General features: G+C 46.4%; 1 protein-coding gene across 2 annotated transcripts in view; it reads left to right on the top strand.

Annotated features, from left to right (window-relative positions):
- The window catches only part of DEF6 (DEF6 guanine nucleotide exchange factor), a 299,363-nt gene that overhangs the window by 236,614 nt on the left and 40,338 nt on the right, over positions 1-22,411 (top strand). For both annotated transcript variants that reach the window (XM_063954909.1, XM_063954910.1), the window contains exon 9: positions 2,484-2,682. In XM_063954909.1, the coding sequence (XP_063810979.1) occupies positions 2,484-2,682 (199 nt within the window). The remainder of the gene's footprint in view (positions 1-2,483; positions 2,683-22,411) is intronic.

The following is a 22,411-nucleotide window of genomic DNA, read 5'->3' as shown; positions in this document are numbered from 1 at the left end:
TATCTTTACAGGTACACCAATCCCTGGTTTGGTGGCTCTGCACTCGCAACCTGTCAAGAGGTTGTCAATTCTCTTCCTGGAAATGGACTCTAGTAACTATAGAAGCCAGTCTCCAGGGATGCGGTGCAGTGGTTCTAGGTTCCCGGTTCCAGGGCATTTAGTCACTGGAAGAAAGAATGTTGTCCATCATTGTGCTAGAACTGCGAGCAGTCTTTTGTGTACTGGTCCAGGTACAGGATCTTCTCAGAGACGGGCCCGTACAAATACAGTCAGACAATGCCATGGCGGTGGCATATATCAACAAACAAGGAGGAACCAGAAGTCTATGACGGAGACCGGCCAGATTATGATGTGGGCAGAGACATTTGTACCGGCTATTTTTATCTCAGGGGTGGACAACTGGGAAGCCGATTTTCTCAGTCTGCACAGGGTTCACCCAGGGGAATGGTCCCTGTATCAGGACATATTCAACCTAATTGTGGAGAAATGGGGTCTGCCAGAGATGGACCTCATGGCATCCAGGTTGAACAGCAGCTTTCACAGTATGGGACACGGTCCAGAGATCCACAAGCGACTCTGGTAGATGCCCTAACTGGCAGGTGGTCTTTCCACTTCGGGTATCTGTTTCCCCCAATTCCCATGTTCTTGCATGTAATCAGAAGGGTCAAGTGCGAAAAGACTCATGTCCTTCTAATAGCGCCAGATTGCCCACGGAGGTCATGGTACTCTGATCTTCTGTCTCTGGTGTTCGACCAACCGTGGAGGCTACCACTGAGAGAAGATCTACTGTCACAAGGTCCGTTCCTCCATCCCAATTTAGCTCAATTGGCTTCAACGACATGGCACTTGAGACCTGTATATTGAGATCCAAGGCGTTTTCTACAGCCGCTATCCAGACTATGTTACAGGCACTTAGGTCACCCACTTCTATTATTTATTATAGGGCGTGGAAGGCTTACATCCTGTAGTGTGAATCTAGAAAGGTTTTGGCTTCTAATTTTGCTTATCCTATTTACTTTCTCTTTTACAGGACTGATTCTCCAAAGGCCTGCGCCTCTCTTCCCTGAGGGGCCATTTGTCAGCCTTATCTATTCTTATCTATTCTTTTTCATAGATGTCTGGTGTCTATATAGCAGATGTCTGAAGTTTCATGCAAATGGTATTGCATGTCCAACCACCTTATGTGTTGTCAGTCCCCCCATGGGACCTTAATTTAGTTTTGGCTGCTCTTCAGCAGGATCTGTTTGAGCCACTTGACACTGTGGAAATAAGATGGTTAGCTTTTCTTTTGGCAATCTCCTCAGCTCAAAGAGTTTCTCAGTTGGCAGCATTGTCAGCTAGCTTCCATCTTTTGATTTTTCATATAGACTGAGCTGTTCTACACACTCAGCCATCTTTTATTCCGAAGGTTGTTTCAAGATTTTATCTAAATCAGGAGATTTTGGTTCCAGTGTTGCATCCATCTGATCCAGAGAGTCCACTCCAGTTTCTAGATGTGGTACGAGCACTTACAATATACGTGGATAGGACTGCTGCCTTTCGTAAGTCAGACAGCCTGTTGGTACTTTATGACGCCCATAAAAGAGGCTGACCAGCATCAAAACAGTCTATTGCTCGTTTGGATTTCTTCCACTATCAAGCAGGCCAAAATAGCCCTAGGCGAGTCAGTATCTGATCCCATTTGGGCACATTCGACTTTGGGCAGCTCGGCAGGGTGTCTCAGTTGAGCAGCTGTGGAAGGCGGCCACCTGGTCCTTGGTGCACACATTTACCAAATTTTATCGGTTTCACACATTTGTGGCTAAAGAGGCATGCTTTTCTCACAAAGTTTTGCATACAGAATTGCCTGTGTGTAACTCTCCTCCCTCTTAAACACCTTGGGGAAGTCCCAGCGTCCTCGCTTCCCAGATAGGATGAAAGAGAAATCAAGATTCTGGGTTACTCACCATAGAATCTATTCTTCTGCATCCATCTGGGAGTCACTGAAATCCCCCCCTGATGTGTGATCCATTTTTATGTTCATCTCTTATTCTTTATTTTTCTCCTGTGGCTTTGCTAGTCAGATAACTGAGGAGCTAAGGGAGGGGAGGGTATATAGGGGAGGGGGATTTTCAATAATTTTTTTAGTGCCTACTCCTCGGCCCCTCCCTCATATCCCAGCATCAGTGATTCCCAGATGGACTCAGAGGAATTGATTCTATGGTAAGTTACTCAGAGTCTTTTTTTTTTATTTCTATCCCCATGTACTGTGCCCTGATTCTACTAATAGGGTAACAATGAGAGTAGGGTTCCTCTGACATGGTGAAAACAAGCCTCGGGATGGCCAGCACACATATTACGCCTCTATTAAGTCAGATTCTGAACATCTGCTTACTCTTACTCGGTACACTCACCTCACTATCAGAGATAATACTTTTTTATAGTTAGCTTTGACTGCAGACTTTCATATTTAATATTCACTATTTGGTGCTATTCGTCAACAGACTGCTAGCACAAGAAGAGGACAAACTTCGAGCCCTACTTAAGATGCGGGAAGAACAGATACAGTATGTTGAGATAGCACAGAGGGAAAAACAAGAGCTACAACAAGAGATGGAGATAAAGAGTAAAGAGCTACAGGAGGCACAGAGACAGCTAGAAGATGTACGAGAAAACAGAGAGAGGGCTGACAGAGATGTACAGGTATGTGATGCTGAAGAATAGACATTTGTTAGAATGGCACCTGAGTGGCCCTTTGGCTTTGCTCAGGACCTATGTTTAGGAACCTATCTAGGCTTCACAACCCAGCAGCAGCCTGCATAAATGCTGAAGGATGCAAAGTCTAGTTTTCTAAGTAAATACTAAGGAAGTCACTGGAGACTTCATATCACTGTCAAGAAAACATGCCTTGGAGCAGAAATGTTTTCTACCAAAAGGGTTTTACAGTAATCTAAGTTTAAACCTCTTATAAAAACTCTTATTTCTTTACTAAATTTATGTTAAAAATTGTTGTTTTTTTATTAGCATGAATTGTTTAGGTCCCCATTCAATTACTTTTGGCTAAATTTTGTGGGAAATACTGGAGCGTCTTCTGTGCTGGATAAAATATGGGCAAGTGTCTCTGCTGTTTGATGCTTTAAAGTAAAGCTGAACCGGGTGATTATAGACCAGTTAGTCTTACATCTACAGTGGGGAAAGTACTGGAAGGTATTCTAAGGGATAGTATTCCGAAGTTCCTTGAAGCCAATAAAGTCATTAAAAGGAATCAACATGGATTTGTGAAGGACAGATCCTATCAAACCAACTTACTTGGTTTTTATGAAACAGTAAGTGCAAACCTCGATCAGGGTAAAGAGGTGGATGTAATCTTTTTAGACTTTGCCAAAGCTTTCGACACAGTACCACACATGCGACTTATCTACAACTACAAGAAATAGGGCTAGGAAGCACAATATGTACTTTGGTCAAAAATTGGTTAGATAATAGGGAGCAGCGCATTGTGGTTAATGGATCTCTTTCAAATTGGACTGAAGTGTTAAGTGGTGTTCCACAAGGCTCAGTATTAGGACCGCTATTGTTCAACATTTTCATTAACGACCGAACAGAAGGTCTAGAGAGCATTGTGTCACTTTTTGCAGATGATACCAAATTGTGTAAGGCTATAAATACGGAGGAGGATGCTGAGTCTCTTCAGAATGATTTAGTTAAATTAGATGCATGGGCAGCCAAATGGAGAATGCGCTTCAACACAGACAAGTGTAACGTAATGCACTGTGGTAGCAAGAACAAAAATAACACCTACATACTGAATGAGGTAAAATTAGGGGATACTGTACTGGAAAGGGACTTAGATATTCTCATAGATAGCAAACTAGGCAGCAGTACCCAAAGTAGGATTGCAGCAAAGAAGGCTAGTAAGATATTAGCATGCATAAAACGGGGAATTGATGCAAGGGACGAGGGTGTTATACTCCCGTTATATAAATCACTAGTGAGGCCACACCTTGAATACTATGTACAATTCTGGGCACCGTACTACAAAAAGGATATCCTGGAGCTAGAAAAGGTTCAGAGGCGGACAACCAAACTAATTAAGAGCATGGAGACGCTGGAATACGAGGAAATGCTTGAAAGACTAGGCATGTTTACATTGGAAAAGAGGAGACTAAGAGGGGACATGATCAACATCTACAAATATATAAGGAAACAATACACAGAGCTTGCGCGGGACCTGTTTTTGGCTAGATCAACACATAGGACTCGTGGACACTCGCTCAGGTTAGAGGAGAGGAGATTCCGCACAATACAGTGTAAAGGATTTTTCACGGTAAGGACAATACGCGTTTGAAATTCCCTGCCTGAGGGAGTTGTAATGGCAGACTCTGTCAACACCTTTAAGAATGGGTTAGATAAATTCCTAATGGATAAGGATATCCAGGGTTATGGTGCATAGTCACGCATTATAGTTACTATAAAAAGGGATAAAATACAACGGCTGACATCAGCATCAGTCAAAATTTTAGACAAAATAATCCTGCATAGGAGACCACAAATAGGTTGAACTCAATGGACAATTGTCTTTTTTCAACCTTAGATACTATGTTACTATGTAACTTCTCCCTAATCCCTAAGGGGTATATGCAATTGCGGTCGAATTCCCGAAATTGGCGAAAAACGGGACTTTTTCGCCAAAAAAAAAAAAAAAATCGTCAATGCAATTCAGTACTTTCCGTCAAAAAAACGGACTTTCAAAATTCGACTTTTTGAAATTCGACTTTTGTCAAATTCGACTTTTCTGCAATGAAACAAGTGCTTCATTTCGACCAAAGTATATTCAATTGAAGTTTGGAAATTCGACAACAGTGCTTTTAGACAGTAAACTCGTCATTTTCAATCCGCCACACTTTGGTGGGTGAAACTAATAAAAAAATTTAAAACATGGTTTTTTTGGTGCTTTTTTTATTGGTAATAGCATATCTATTTATATTAGAAGGGATTAGGTACTTGGTTTGTCTTTTTTGGAGGCACAAGTATTTTTTTATATATTTTTAAAAATATTTTTTTTTTATTTTTTTTAGATGGAATGGTAAAATCCCGGTAAAAAATGGCGTGGGGTCCCCCCTCCAAAGCATAACCAGCCTCGGGCTCTTCGAGCCGGTCCTGGTTCTAAAAATCTGGGGGGAAAAATGACAGGGGATCCCCCGTATTTTTAAAACCAGCACCGGGCTCTGCGCCTGGTGCTGGTGCAAAAAATACGGGGGACAAAAAGAGTAGGGGTCCCCCGTATTTTATACACCAGCACCGGGCCCCACTAGCTGGACAGATAATGCCACAGCCGGGGGTCACTTTTATACAGCGCCCTGCGGCCGTGGCATTAAATATCCAACTAGTCACCCCTGGCCGGGGTACCCTGGGGGAGTGGGGACCCCTTCAATCAAGGGGTCCCCCCCCCCCCAGCCACCCAAGGGCCAGGGGTGAAGCCCAAGGCTGCCCCCCCCCCCCCATCCAAGGGCTGCGTAAAGAATATTGTTTTTTCCTGTAGTACTACAAGTCCCAGCAAGCCTCCCCCGCAAGCTGGTACTTGGAGAACCACAAGTACCAGCATGCGGAGGAAAACCGGGCCCGCTGGTACCTGTAGTACTACTGGAAAAAAAATACCCAAATAAAAACAGGAGACACACACCTTGAGAGTAAAACTTTATTACACACCTGCCGACACACACATACTTACCTATGTTGACCCGCCGACTGCCACATCTCCTGATCCGACGATCCCGGGTACCTGTGAATCAAATTATACTCACCTCAATCCAGTGTCCAGATATAAATCCACGTACTTGGCAAAAAAACAAACCGCATTTACCCGAACCACGGACTGAAAGGGGTCCCATGTTTACACATCAGACCCCTTTCCCCTAATGCCGGGACACCACGTGACTGCTGTCACCGAGGTCCCTTCAGCCAATCAGCGAGCGCAACGTCCTGGCACTCTGCTGATTGGCTGGCCGTCTGAGCTGTCAGACAGCGCCTCGCAAAGCCTCTCCATTATACTCAATGGTGGGAACTTTGCGTCAGCGGCTGACCGCGGGTAACCCCACCGCTACCCGCAAAGTTCCCACCATTGAAAGTAATGGAGAGGCTTTGCGATGCGCTGTCTGACCTCAGACGCGCACAGCCAATCAGGTGAGCGCCACGGAAGTAGCGCTTCCTGATTGGCTGAAGGGACCTCAGTGACAGGAGTCACGTGGGGTCCCGGCACATTCGGGGAAAGGGGTCCCATGTGTCAACATGGGACCCCTTTCAGTCCGGCATGGTCGGGTATGCGTTTTCTTTTTTTACCAAGTACGTGGATTATCTCCCGGACACTGGATTGAGGTGAGTCTAATTTTTTTCACAGGTACCCCGGATCGTCGGAGACTGTGGCAGTCGGCGGGTCAACATAGGTAAGTATGTGTGTGTCGGCAGTTGTGTAATAAAGTTTTACTATCAAGGTGTGTGTCTCCTGTTTTATTTGGATATTTTTTTTCCAGTAGAACTACAGGTACCAGCGGGCCCGTTTTTCTCCCGCATGCTGGTACTTGTGGTTCTCCAAGTACCAGCTTGCGGGGGAGGCTTGCTGGGACTTGTAGTACTACTGGAAAAAACAATATTCTTTCACATTTCTCAAGGCTATCAGCCTCCCATCCGCAGCCCTTGGATGGGGGGGACAGCCTCGGGCTTCACCCCTGGCCCTTGGGTGGCTGGGGGGGGGGACCCCTTAATTGAAGGGGTCCCCACTCCCCCAGGGTACCCCGGCCAGGGGTGACTGGCTGGATATTTAATGCCACGGCCGCAGGGCACTGTATAAAAGTGACCCCCGGCTGTGGCATTATCTGTCCAGCTAGTGGAGCCCGATGCTGGTGTATAAAATACGGGGGACCCCTACTCTTTTTGTCCCCCGTATTTTCTGCACCAGGCGCAGAGCCCGGTGCTGGTTTTAAAAATATGGGGGATCCCTGTCAATTTCCCCCCCGGATTTTTAGAACCAGGACCAGCTCGAAGAGCCCGAGGCTGGTTATGCTTTGGAGGGGGGACCCCACGCCATTTTTTTCCGTTTTTTTCCCGTTTTTAAAAAACCGGATCAAAATCCGTCAAATCGGCCGTTTTTCGGCCGCGGGACAGTCGAATCCGTTTTTTATTGCATATGGTCAATTTCGGCACCCACTTGCCGAAATTAGCCTGTCGAATTGTGTCGAGTTGAAAAACGGCCGATAATTTGCCGCGATTCGCCGCTAGTTGCATATACCCCTAAATGTCTTATTGGGCTGGATGTAATGATGCCTGAGATCGCCGGAGATGCGGGATGACGGCCGATCTCAGACGTTTTATTTTAAAGGTGCTCTTGCTTGAAATGCATGGTTTTGCCTTGTTAGTGATTGCCCCTTTAAAAAAACATCCACGATCGTCCAAGATCTCGGGCGTTATTACGTCCGTCCCATTATGTATGCAGGGGTACAGACAGAATTTTGTGGGCCCCGTAGCAACATATTAAAGGGGCCCCTGTCCCAGTGCTTCTAGAGAGACACCTCTTCACAGCAGTTGTTATTTGTATGCAACATAATAGTGCCTTAGTTCATTTTCTGAACCATATTAGTGCTCTAGTTCACGTTATGTCACATTATAGGACTGCCTGTAAACATTATGCATCAAAGTACCCCCAATTCACATTATAACAGAGTGTCCCTAGTTCATATTGTGGCACATTACAATGCCTCAGTTCATATTATGTAACATTATAATGCCCTGCAGTTCATTTTATACCACACATTACAATGAGCAGGTCCAGGGTATATCAAGATATATTGCTGACCCCAAAGCAAATGTTTGTAAGGGCACCTGTGTATCCCAATGGTGAATGGTGAAAAATGTATATAACACATGTAACTTTGGCAAGGAAGGTGGGCCCCTCTCAGCTCTAGGCCCCATAGCAGTTGCACTCCCTGCAAGTATAGTAGCTATGCCCTTGTATGTATGGTAGCAACAGCGCATCTGGTGGCAGGAGAGAGGGTTGTGTTTAGGGAGATCACCATTCCACACCCCACCCCTGTCCCCAGTGCTATAAGTTAAATTATGTCATTTGTATAAGGTTAAAAACCTCCAATTATTCACGAGCTAATAATATATGAAATATATAAATATAAAATACAATCTTCAAATTCAGTAGCAGTCTCCTACATGTGCCTGTGGTAACACACTAAAACTTTTTTCCCCAAAAAAGGAAAAAAGACACCAATTGAAATGAAAATGTGGGACATTAATATATATACATGTGTGTGTATATATACTGTATTAATGCAGTCAATTGTGTTATACATATATTCAGTTCTTCACAAACTATTTGAAATTATGAATATATTCACATTCAAATAAATGATTATGGAGGTGGAATAAAAAGCACGCAAATGTGAGTCCAATATGACAGTTTAAATGCAGATGCAGACACTTGTATGAAGTACATGTAAACCTGTCCAGGAGTTTTCAGTTTCAAATCTATTTTATGAATCAGGTGAGTATGATATTGTGTGCATTCCTTAGTGGGTTCTTTTTAATGCTCTTAAGTCCACTTTGTAAGTGGATACCATGTGAGTGGAGCTATGGACACTGTACGTGCAGAATGGTCCTGTGCATGCGCAAAGTACAGATTATTGTAATTTGTGGTGCAGGACGGCACTCTGGGGGTAATTCCAAGTTGATCGCAGCAGGAAATTTTTTAGCAACTGGGCAAAACCATGTGCACTGCAGGGGAGGCAGATATAGCATGTGCAGGGAGAGTTAGATTTGGGTGTGGTGTGTTCAATCTGCAATCTAAATTGCAGTGTAAAAATAAAGCAGCCAGTATTTACCCTGCACAGAAACCAAATAACCCACCCAAATCTAACTCTCTCTGCAAATGTTATTTCTGCCTCCCCTGCAGTTCACATGGTTTTGCCCAACTGCTAAAAAATTTCCTGCTGTGATCAACTTGGAATTACCCCCTCTGTCCACATCTGAATCGGGCACGGAGAGTCTAAAATCAACTTCATTTAAAAAAGAGACAGATTCTAAAAACTTGGGCAATGCTAAAAATCACAATCTGAAACTTAAAAAAGTCTATTGCATTTAAGACTGACTCTTAACAAAGCCCACTGAGCGTATCCTAGTGACTGCAACACAATGTATTCTTGTGCCTGCGAAGAATGCGACCTAGGAGAAGTGCATGAAAAGGTGGGGAAACCATCCTGGCCCCCAAAAAAGTGACAGCTGAGATGGTAGGACCATATAGATGGCTGTTAGTGGCCATACAGAACGTACTGGAGGTTCGTAAACATGGATGTCAAATGGATGATTTTTGCACTTTTTATCAAATGTTGATAAATGATAGCAAGCAAGTGGTTTTCATCGAATTGGAAGTCTTTCCAGCATTTTGGGGTACAGAAAAATGTCTGTATAGTAATTTTTTTCAGTGTTTTTATACAAGTTTTTATAAAAAAGTGAAACAATTTTTTACCTCATCTGCAAGTTTGAAAACCCCTCTGCCATCAATACAACACCTCCAAATACCTACGATCATTTAACCCATTATTAAGCTTTTTAGAAATTCACCTGAAAATTGACATGCCTTCTAATGGGCAAATAATCCTATTTAAACTCCTCCAAGTGCATGATTATTTATTAGGAGTGGGGTACCAGAGGTTCTGGACTGTGGGATCATTCCAAGTTGATCGCACAAAGCTACTTTTTGCAGCCCGTGCAATCAACTAGACGCCGCCTATGGGGAGAGATTTTTTGCATAGCAAGGCTGCGAACGCTTGTGCAGTCCTGCTATGCAAAAAAAGTTTTCAGAAAAAGAAGACCAGGGTCAGACTTACTTACCCTGTGCGACAGATCCAGCGATGAAGGTCCCGGAATTGACGTCAGACATCCGCCCTCCAAACGCCTAGACACGCCTTCGTTCGCCTCACCACGCCTTGAAAACGGTCAGTTGACGCCCCGGGATGCCTCCCGCCTGTTGGTCATCTTGCGATCGCCGCTGCGATCACTATTTCCGACGTGCGTAATGCGGCTGCGGCGCATGCACACTTTCGACCCTTTCGCACCGCTGCAACAAACTGCAGCGTGCGAACGAGTCGGACTGACCCCCTGTGTCCCAACATTTTTACCTTAAAATAAAGATTTTTCATCCTTTTCACCTACTCGGGTGTGCACAAAAAAATAAGATTTTAATACCTACCGGTAAATCCTTTTCTTTTAGTCCGTAGAGGATGCTGGGGACACCAAAAGAACCATGGGGTATAGACGGGATCCGCAGGAGACATGGTCACTTTAAGACTTTGAAAAAGGGGTGTGCACTGGCTCCTCCCTCTATGCCCCTCCTCCAGACTCCAGTTATAGGAACTGTACCGAGGGAGACGGACAAATTTCGAGGAAAGGATTTATTGTTAATTAAGGTGATATTCATATCAGCACACACCACAAACACGCCGCACAACATGGCATTCAACAGAACCCAAGCCAATGGCATGAACCAATGACAGCAACAGGCTGACTATAAACATAACACAACATGCGTGTAACCAGAATTAATAACTGCAGATACAGTATGCACTGGGACGGGCTCCCAGCATCCTCTACGGACTAAGACAAAAGGATTTACCGGTAGGTATTAAAATCCTATTTTCTCATACATCCTAGAGGATGCTGGGGTCATCATAGAACCATGGGGTTATACCAAAGCTCTAGAACGGGCGGGAGAGTGCGGATGACTCAGTGTTCGAACCCGACCAAGTAGCAGCTCGGCAAAGTTACAATGCCGAGACCCCTCAGGCTGCCGCCCAAGAAGAGCCCACCTACCTAGTAGAATGGGCCTTCACTGATTCCGGTAATGGTAATCCGGCCGTGGAATGAGCATGCTGAATCGTGTTACAGATCCAGTATGCAATGGTCTGTTTGGAAGCAGGACACCCAATCTTGTTGGGAGCATACAGGACAAACAGAGCCTCAGTTTTCCTAACCCGAGCCGTTCTGGCGACATAGATTTTCAGAGCTCTGACCACATCCACAGATTTTGACTCAACGAAAGCGTCAGTAGCCACTGGCACCACAATAGGTTGGTTCATGTGGAAAGATGAAACCACCTTCGGCAGAAATTGTTGCCGAGTCCTCAACTCTGCTCTATCTTCATGAAAGATTAAATAAGGGCTCTTGCGAGACAAGGCCGCAAACTCAGACACGCGCCTTGCGGACGCCAAAGCCAACAGGATGACCACTTTCCAAGTGAGAAACTTCAACTCCACCATCTGTAAAGGCTCAAACCAATGCGATTGAAGGGACTGCAACACCACGTTAAGATCCCATGGTGCCACAGGGGGCACAAATGGCGGTTGGATGTGCAACACACCCTTCACGAAAGTTTGAACTTCTGGAAGGGAGGCCAATTGCTTTTGAAAGAAAACCGATAAGGCTGAAATTTGAACCTTAATTGAGCCCAACTTTAGGCCCGCCTCTACACCTGCTTGTAGAAAATGGAGAAAACGTCCTCTGAAGATTTTTGTTGAGACGCGACACCATCATGTCTATGTGAGGAATTCCCCAACGACTTGTGACTTCTGTGAAGACCTCTTGATGGAGGTTCCATTCTCCTGGATGGAGATCGTGTCGGCTGAGGAAGTCTGCTTCCCAGTTGTCCACTCCTGGAATGAATGAAGATTGCTGACAGCGCTCTTGTATGTTTCTCTGCCCAGCGGAGAACCTTTGTGACTTTTGCCATTGCCGCTCTGCTTTTTGTTCCGCCTTGGCGGTTTATGTACGCTACTGCTGTCACATTGTCCGATTGGATCAGCACAGGCAGATTGCGAAGAAGATGTTCCGCCTGCACAAGGCCGTTGTAAATGGCCCTTAACTCCAGAACATTTGTGTGGAGACAAATTTCCTGGCTTGACCATCTTCCTTGAAAGTTTACCCCTTGCGTGACTACACCCCATCCTCGGAGACTTGCATCCGAGGTCATTAGGATCCAGTCCTGGATTCCGAACCTGCGTCCCTAAGGTGGTGAGAACTGTGTAGCCACCACAGGAGCGATATTCCGGTCTTTGAAGACAGGACTATCTTCCATTGCATGTGCAGGTGGGATCCGGACCACTTGTCCAACAGGTCCCACTGAAATACTTTGGCATGGAATCTGCCAAACTGAATGGCCTCGTAGGTCGCCACCATCTTCCCCAGCAACCGAGTGCACTGATGGATTGACACTCTTGGTGGTTTCAGAATTTGTTTGACCAGGCTCTGAAGTTCCTGAGCCTTTTCCACCGGAAGAAAAATTCTCTGTAGTTCTGTGTCCAGTATCATCCCTAAAAATGACAACCTCGTTGTCGGAATCAACTGTGATTTTGGCAAGTTCAGGAGCCAACCGTGTTGTTGAAGAACTGTCAGAGACAGGGCCACGTTTTTCGCCAACTGGTCCCTGGATCTCGCCTTTATCAGGAGATCGTCCAAGAACGGGATAATTGTGACTCCTTGCTTGCGAAGGAGAGCCATCATTTCCGCCATTACTTTGGTGAAAATCCTCGGAGCCGTGGACAGACCAAACGGCAATGTCTGAAATTGGTAATGACAATCCTGAATTGCAAACCTCAGGTAAGCCTGATGCGAAGGATAAATGGGAATATGTAGGTAGGCATCTTTTATGTCCACCGACACCATAAAATCCCCTTCCTCCAGACTGGAGATCACTGCTCGGAGAGACTCCATTTTGAATTTGAATTTTTTTAGGTAGAAATTGAGGGATTTCAGGTTCAGGATTGGCCTGACCGAGCCATCCGGCTTCGGAACCACAAAAAGACTTGAATAAAAGCCTTCTCCCTGTTGTGACCGGGGAACCCTGACGACAACCTGATTTTGACACAACTTTTGTATGGCGTTGCAAATTACCTCCCTGTCCGGAAGAAAAACTGGCAATGCCGATTTGAAAAATCGGTGAGGGGGGACGTCTTGAAACTCCAGTTTGTACCCTTGGGATATTATTTGTAAAACCCATGGGTCCAGGTCCGAACGAACCCAGAACTGACTGAAGTGTTTGAGACGCGCACCCACCGGTGCGGACTCCCGTATAGGAGCCCCAACGTCATGCGGTGGAATTGGCAGAAACCTGGGAGGATTTCTGCTCCTGGGAGCCTGACAAGGCTGGTGACCGTTTACCTCTTCCGCTTCCTCTAGTAGCAAGGAAGGAAGAACCTCGGCCCTTTCTGTATTGATTGGGCCGAAAGGACTGCATCTGATAGTGGTGCGTTTTCTTTTGTTGTGGAGGAACATAAGGCAAAAAGGATGACTTACCCGTGGTAGCTATAGATACCAAATCATCAAGGCCGTCCCCAAATAAGGCCTTACCTTTATATGATAGAGACTCCATACTTTTCTTGGAATCAGCATCAGCATTCCATTGGTGAATCCACAACGCTCGTCTAGCTGAGACAGCCATGGCATTGGCCTTTGATCCCAAAAGGCCAATATCCCTTTAGGTAAACTGCCGCGTCCTTGATATAACCCAGCGTCAAGAGGAACTTATCCCTATCTAGGGTATCTACGTCAGAAGACAAGTTATCTGCCCACTTTTCAATAGCACTACTCACCCACGCCGAGGCAATGACCGGTCTGAGTAGTGTCCCTGTGGTCGTATAAATGGATTTTAACGTAGCTTCCTGCTTACGATCTGCAGGGTCTTTAAGGGCTGCCGTGTCAGGTGAAGGAAGAGCCACCTTTTTAGACAAACGCGATAGGGCCTTGTCCACAATGGGGGGTGACTCCCACTTTTCCCTGTCCCCCGTGGGAAACGGATAAGTTACCGGTATCCTTTTGGGAATCTGAAATCTTCTGTCGGGACTTTCCCAGACCTTATCGAATAAAGTATTCAGTTCATGAGAGGAAGGAAACGTTATTTCAGTTTTTTTTTCCTTATACATACAGACCCTTTTATCCGGAACAGCAGGGTCCTCAGTAATATGCAATACCTCTTTAATAGCCACAATCATGTACTGAATGCTCTTTGACAATTTTGGATCTAATCTGGAATCACTATAGTCGACACTGGAATCAGTGTCCGTGTCGGTATCAGTGTCTGCCAACTGGGTAAACGTATGCTTCTGTGACCCCAAGGGGACCTGAACTTGTAATAACATATCTTCCACAGATTTCTTCCATGCTTGGGTCTGAGACTCAGACTTGTCCAATCCTTTACTAATACGAGCTACATTAGCATTCAAAGCATTCAATACATTTACCCAATCAAGAGTCGGCGGCGCCGACACGGTCACCCCTGCCGCCTTTTGCATCTCTAATACAGTCTCCTCTTGTGAAGACCACTCGGCCTCAGACATGCCGACACACGTGTAATACACACTCACAGACACACTGGGCTTATAGGGGACAGACCCACAGAGAAGCCTGTCAGAGAGAGACAGAGGGAATTTGCCAGCTCACACCTCTGCGCCAAATCAATGGGTCAGCAGCGTTAACTAAAATGCCCCAGACCTGTAGAGCTTTTTATATTCTATAATATTGCACCAAATAACCTGGGCCCCTCCCCGTTATGCACCCTGATACTTGTTCAGCAGTGTGAAGAAGGACCAGCGTCTCTGCAGCCAGCGGAGAGGAAATGGCGCCGAGTGAGTTGTGGGGACGAAGCTCCGCCCCCTTAATGGCACGCTTCCGTCCCGCTCTCTTATAATACAGAATATACTGGCGGTGGTTAGGACAGTGACTAGCACTAATGTCCCCTTGCCAGTCCTTTTGCTGATGTATTTTAAGCTGCCCAGGGCACCCCCCCGCGCCCTGCACCCAGTTGTGCTGTGTGTATGAGCGGGAGCTTGGCGCGCCGCGTCCGTCCGCTGCGTGCTACTTCAGGGAAATGCCGACACTGAAGTCTTCTTCTTCTACTCACCTGACTTCTGGCTCTGTAAGGGGGGTGACGGCCGGCTGTGGGAGCGAGCATCTGAGCGTACCCAGCGATCAAACCCTCAGGAGCTAATGGTGTCCTGTAGCCAGAAGCAGTGCCATTGAACTCACTAGAAGTGGGTCATACTTCTCTCCCCTTAGTCCCACGAAGCTGGGAGGTTGTTGCCAGCAGCCTCCCTGAACATAAAAAACCTAACAAAAAAAATATTTTCAGAGAAACTCAGTAGAGCTCCTGTAGTGCGTCCAGTCTCACTGGGCACAATTCTAAAACTGGAGTTTGGAGGAGGGGCATAGAGGGAGGAGCCAGTGCACACCCCTTTTTCAAAGTCTTAAAGTGACCATGTCTCCTGCCGATCCCGTCTATACCCCATGGTTCTTTTGGTGTCCCCAGCATCCTCTAGGACGTATGAGAAATGCAATTTTCATCTAGTAATTCAATGCGAATTTGGAATTGGATTGCAAATGTAATTCACAGTGTGAGTTTGCCACAGGAATCAGCTCACACCTAATTGTATTGATCCCCATGTCTTTTCCCTAGATAATCTGAATGACACTCCCAAGATCACAACTCAATTTGCGGAGACTGTTATGTATAAAAATCTTATACAATTTGTTCTGAAACTTATAGCACAGGTGATGGAAAGACAAAAGTGGAAGATGATTGCCCCGCTCCCTCTTTATTCCCCTGTACATATTTGTGTTACTGCAGATATCTAACACGTGGAATGTCCCTTCTATTTAAGCAGGAAAGATATTTGTCTCTGCAGTTCATGATCTATATTGACAGACAGCATAGCAGCCAATCTGGTTTGTCACCGGATAAAATGCACTCTACCGGGGCTGCCTTTTTTAGGTCAGGGCTGAAGGTTGAGTTAAGCAGCTAATTATTCCCAGACCATCAAAGCCCAACTTACATCAAGTGTGTGTGGAAAAAAAAATTTTTTGCCAATCCTCCCCTGGACCTGGCCTAAAATATCCATATAGTTTACCGACCTCATCGCTAACACCATCAAAGTACCTTTTCCTTTTGTGGCTGCCACTAGGGGGTTTTGTAAATAACCACCCAAAATGGGCAATATAATATTTAAAAAAAAAACAACCTCTTCAATCATGAAATTGTAGGTATATACTAAATGCTGCCTAGCGTTAGCACCATAAAAACAAGACCCTGGATCTTGGTTTTAACGTGACCCTAAACCCGAATGTTATCTTGTAAAACTCTGGTGCTATGTAAATGTTAATAGCAATTTAGTTCAGGTGGTGTTACAGGGGTCTCAGCACTCTCCCACCTGTTTAGGATCTTTGGGACTTCCCCAGGGTACTAACGTACAGTTCCCCAATATCCACTAGGACGTAAGAGAAAATAGGAATTGAATACCTACCGGTAGTTCCTTTTCTCGTAGTCTGTAGTGTTTACTGGAGAACTGTACATTAGTACCATGGGGGGTATAGATCGGGTCCACTGGAGCCTGGCACATTAAAAACCTTTAGTGTGTGTATGTGTGTGCTGGCTCCTCCCCTCTATGACCCTCCTACCAGACTCAGTCTAGGAAACTGTGCCCGAGGAGACGGACATACCATGAGAGAAGAAAACAGGTACAACAGCGGTGAGGCACTAAGCCAACACACAACCATAAATGAAAAAGGAGGGCGCTAACCAGAACAGAGGATAGCAACACCAACCTAACCAGGACAGCAAAGCTATCCCAACAACATAAGGGGACCACAACGGCGGGCCAAATAAACACTTACCCAGGTAAGCAGGAATCGAAGCATTGAGGAGGGGCGCCCAGTATCCACTACAGACTACGAGAAAAGGAATTACCGGTAGGTATTAAATTCCTATTTTCTCTTACGTCCTAGTGGATACTAGGGAACTGTACTTTAGTACCATGGGGAAGTCTCAAAGCTCCCAAACGGGTGGGAGAGTGCTGAGACCCCTGTATCACCACCTGACCAAACTGAAGGTGATCCTTGGCCAAGTTGTTGAACCGATAGAACTTAACAAAAGTGTTCGAACCAGACCAAGTAGCAGCTTGCACAACTTTTAAGGCCGAGACACCCCAGGCAGCCGCCCAGGAACAGCCCACAGATCTCGTCAAGTGGGCCAGAATTGACGTCGGCAAAGGCAGAGCCGCCGAATTATAGGCTTGTTGAATGGTCAACCTGAGCCAACGAGCAATTGATTGCTTAGAAGTCGGACGACCAATCTTGGTGGCATCATAAAGGAGAAACAGCGGATCAGATTTCCGATGACTAGCAGTCCGTTGGACATAAACCTTCAGAGCCCTCACTACATCCAAGGACTATGGACCAATGGAAGCGTCAGACAACACCGGCACCACAAAGGGTTGATTCACATGAAAAGCTGAAACCATTTTGGCAAAAACTGTGGTCGGGTCCTGAGTTCCGCCCTGTCTTCATGAAAAATCAAATAAGGGCTCTTATAGGATAAGGCCCCCAATTCAGAGATCCGTCTGGCAGATGCCAAAGCTAATAACATCATTGTCTTCCAGGTAAGAAATTTCAACTCCACCCTATGTAAGGGTTCAAACCATTCCGATTGAAGAAAGGACAGAAGCACATTGAGATCCCACGGAGCCGTGGGAGGTACGAAGGGCGGTTGCATATGAAGAACTCCCTTTAGGAAAGTTTCTACTTCTGGCAACATGGCAAGTTGTTTCTGGAAGAAAATAGAGAGCACCGAAATCTGTACTTTGATGGAGCCTAAACGTAGGCACATATCCACTCCCACTTGCAGGAAAAGTAGAAAACGACCAATTCTAAATACCACGGGAGAGACCTTTCTACTTTCAAACCAGGAAACCTACTTTTTCCAGATACGATGATAATGTTTAGACGTAACTATCTTCCTGGCCTGGACCATGGTGGAAATAACCCGGGAGGGAAGACCTTTTCTGGCTAGAATCTCCCTCTCAACTTTCAAGCCGTCAAACGTAGCCACTGTAAGTCTAGATAGACGAACGGACCTTGTTGAAGAAGATCCTTTTGAAGCGGCAGAGGCCAGGGATTTTCCAGACCCATGGTTAGGAGTTCCGAGTACCATGCCCGTCAAGGCCAATCCGGGGCAAGTAGAATTGCTTGAACGCTTTTCCTTCTTGGTCTTTTTAGAACCCTTGGGTTTAGCGTTAGAGGAAGGAACAGGTACACAAACTGGTCCGTCCATGGTGTCGTCAGCGCGTCCACTGCTACAGCCTCCAGATCCCTCGTTCTGGAACAGTAACGGCATAGCTTCTTGTTGAGAGGAGAAGCCATCAGATCTATCTGCGGACAGCCCCACCAGTGAATTAACTGTTGAAACACCTGAAGATGTAGACCCTATTCCCCCGGACGGAGGTCATGTCTGCTAAGGAAGTCCGCTTCCCAGTTGTCCACTCCTGGAATGAATATGGCTGAGATGGCCCTTGCATTGGCTTCCGCCCAGAAGAGTATTTTTGACACTTCTCGCATCGCTGCCCTGCTTCTTGTTCCCCCTTGTCGATTTATGTACGCCACCGGCGTGGCGTTGTCCGATTGAACCTGGATTGCCTGATCCTTCAGGAGATGGGAAGCTTGCAGAAGAGCATTGTAAATTGCCCTGACTTCCAGGATGTTTATCGGCAGAGCAGATTCCTGAATTTACCATATCCCCTGGAACTGGGCCCCTTGGGTCACAGCCCCCTAATCCCAGAGGCTGGCATCCATTGTCAGTAGAATCCATGAGTGGATATTGAAGTACCTGCCTTCTACCAGGTGAGGAACTTGTAGCCACCATAATAGAGACACCCGGGCTCTCGGAGATAAGGTCACTTCCTGATGCATGTGAAGGTAAGACCCCGACCATTTGTCTAGCAGATCCAGCTGAAATGGCCGGGCATGAAATCTGCCACATTGGATTACCTCGTAAGTAGCAACCATCTTGCCCAGCAAACGTATGCAAAGATGTATGGACACCTTGCGAGGACGGAGCACTGAGCGGACCATATCCTGGATAGCCAAGGCCTTGTCCATCGGAAGAACACCTTTTGAGACACTGTATCCAGTTCACTGTATCCATTCAGAGGGAACTGAAGACGTTGGTTCGGTTCCAGGTGAGATTTCTGAAACTTTAGGATCCACCCATGATCTGTAAGCAGGCGAGTCGTCAGATTGATGCTGTGCAGTAGACGCTCCCTGGACATAGCCTTTATCAGGAGATCGTCCAAGTAGGGAACTATGTTGACTCCCATCATGCGCAGTTGCAGCATCATCTCCGCCATGACTTTGGTGAAGACCCTCTGAGCTGTGGACAGGCCAAAGTGCAAGACCTGAAACTGGAAATGGTCATCCAAGATGGCGAACCTGAGGTAAGCCTGATGAGGGGGGCCACATGGGAATGTGTAGGTAAGCATTCTTGACATCTAGGGATACCAGGAATTCCCCCTTTTCCAGACCAGACACCACTGCCCGCAGGGATTCCATCTTGAATTTGAACATCCGCAGATACGGGTTTAGAGACTTCAGGTTCAAGATGGGTCGCACCGAACTGTCTGGTTTTGGAACGACAAAAAGACTGGAGTAAAAACCCCTGTTGTGTAACAGAGGAGGTACCGGAACCACCACCCGTGACTGCAAAAGCTTTTGAATAGCCTCTTGCAAGGTAACTTTTGCTGCGGGCAAAACTGGTAAGCCCAATTTGAAAAATCTGTGAGGAGGAAGTGCTTAAAATTCCAGCCGGTATCCATGGGAAATGAGGTCCCTCACCCAAGGATCCCGGCACACGTGGGCGAGCACCTACCTGAAAGTCGCCTTGCTGCTGGGGCTAACTGTCATGCGGAAGGCTTAGCGGCAGGGGATCCGGTGGTCTGGTCCAGGGAGGCAGCAGTTGCAGGTTTACGGGACTTACCACAAGGAGTGGTGGAGACCCCTCGGCCTCTGCCTCTGAACCTTGCCACACTAAAGGACTGCAAGGAGGGTCCTGTGTAAGAACGTCTAGCAGGTGGCGCAGCCGACGGCAGATAGGTAGACTTACCCGCCGTTGCCTGGGAGATCCATTTATTTAATTCGTCCCCAAACAAGGCATCACCTGTTAAAGGGAAGATTTTCTACACCCTTTTTGGAATCAGCATCCGCTGACCATTGACGTTACCACAGAGCTCTGCGTGCCGAAACTGCCATAGCCGTAGTGCGGCCATTTATCTTACACAATTCCTTTATACCCTCACTCATAAACTTTGCAGCATCCTGAATATGTTGCAGTAGAGTAATGACCTCATCCTGGGGCAGAGTTTCTAATCCTTTAATAATATTATCGAACCACTTGATACTGCCCTAAAAATCCACCCACAAACTATTGTGGGGCGCCGTGCTACACCCACTGCCATGTATATGAGAGTAAATTCTGAAACGTTGACTTTACACCAGCTTCAGCTGTCAGTTTGTTAAACGTACCCAGTCTCCGTGAGTGCCGTCCTGCTGGCTTCCCTGCATATTCAGTGTGTCTAGGTCGGGCACTGGAGCATGTTGTGACTTTTAGTCAAGTGGAGTGCCGAACACGTCTGTTCTCTCTCTCTCTCTCTCTCTCTCTCTCTCTCTCTCTCTCTCTCTCTCTCTCTCTCTCTCTCTCTCTCTCTCTCTCTCTCTATATATATATATATATATATATATATATATATATATATATATATATATTGCCTTCAGACTGGTCTCAATTTTACGGTCAGCAGGATCTTTAAGGGATATAGCCCCTGGCACCGGCAGTACCAATTTCTTAGACAGTCTGGACACAGACGTATCGACTGATGGGGGGGTTTTCCCATACATTCCTGTCTTCAGCTGGGAGGGGAAAAGTAGATAAAAACCTCTGAGGCATTTTAAATTTCTTGTCGGGGTTTACCCATGCCTCCCTGGCCAGGGAGTTTAATTCTTTAGACACATGAAAAGTGGCTGAGGTCTTGGGTCAAACATTAAAGTACAACTCCTCATCTGGTTCTGCTTCCTGATCTGGTAGGTGAAGAACCTCTCTTACAGCATATATGAAGGCCTCCACCCCGGGGGACAGAGAACTGTCCTCATCCATATCATCATCATCCACATCAGGCTGTAACAGAGGGGGCTGAGAAGCCTTTCTGGTATCTGCTGCCTTTGCCATGCAATCAATAGACTGTTTTAACACCTGTCTCTCCTTTTTAGCTGCAGCTAATTCTGAATTCACATTCTGAATCATGCTTTTAAAAGTATCTAGCCAGTCAGGTGCCTGTGAACTGTGTCCCTGCGGAGATAAGAAGCACTGTTCACACATGAGGGACCCCGCTGAAGTAGGGGTAGAGTTACAGAAATTAGCAGAAACAGTACACACAAAGCCTAATGACAGTGAGCACTGTGGAGCATAAGCCCGCTGAGCCAGTGTAGTCCGTGGCGGGCACCGCAGCTTGTTGAACGTGACAGCCGCGTGACATGCCGCTGAACCGCACTGGGGACCCGCTAACCGGTGTTAACACTCACCGCACCTGACGATCTTTGGCATCTGTTAGAGGGTGGCGGCTAGCTGCTGGCATGGGCACACAGAGTATTGGTGTGTGAAACAGCACCTCAGGAGCTCAGTGTCCTGTCAGCTGGGATTACGAACCATTAAAGGCCAGTACTCACGGCCCGATGCTGGAGAGATGTGTGCTGAGCGAACCGCTCAGCGCACACCTCTCCCGGCGCTCAGCACAGCGCGATCTGTGCTGAGCGTGCGGGGGGAGACAGGGGGGCCGCTCACTTCACCCAGCGGGTGAAGTGAGCGACCCGCTAGATTGGCCTGCATGCAGGCCAATCTAGCAGCAGCAATAGCGATGCGCGGGGCTGCGCATCGCTATCGCTGTTAGGGCTACACACGGAGCGATCTTGCTGAAAATCTAAGCAATCTAGTCAGATTGCTTAGATTATCGCTCCGTGTGTACCCCCCTTAACTCTCAGGAGCTTGGTTGGGTCCCCCCTCTATGTCCCACGCAGCAGGTAGACTGGTTGCCAACCAGTACTACCTGAAAATAAAGAACTAAAATAAAAAATAAAGGAAACTCTCTGGAGCTAAACTGAGTCTGGTAGGAGGGGCATAGAGGGGAGGAGCCAGCACACACATATACACACACTAAAGGTTTTAAAAGTGCCAGGCTCCAGTGGACCCGATCTATAACCCCCATGGTACTATAGTTCCCCAGTATCCACTAGGACGTAAAAGAACAAATTTGAATACATTGAACCACCGGTTGAGAACACTAATTTAAAAGATTTTTGTTACCCCCATGCAGCTAATAGTCTAGCAACAAAGTATTGGAGAGCGAATCCTCATCCTACAAATTGTGGTGGTGGACATCAGTGGAATAATAACATCAAAGGAAATAATTCAGGCCTTAAGAATGCTGAATCTAGAATAAGGGTTACCTGAATTCATTTCAAGCTCAATAACCAGTATAACGAGATAATTTTCTTATTAGCTTTGTGGTGT

This window comes from Pseudophryne corroboree, chromosome 2 (genome assembly GCF_028390025.1).
Source record: "Pseudophryne corroboree isolate aPseCor3 chromosome 2, aPseCor3.hap2, whole genome shotgun sequence".
Lineage (NCBI taxonomy): Eukaryota > Metazoa > Chordata > Amphibia > Anura > Myobatrachidae > Pseudophryne > Pseudophryne corroboree.
Note: the sequence above shows the minus strand (reverse complement) of the source record. Positions and strands in the feature narration are given on the sequence as shown.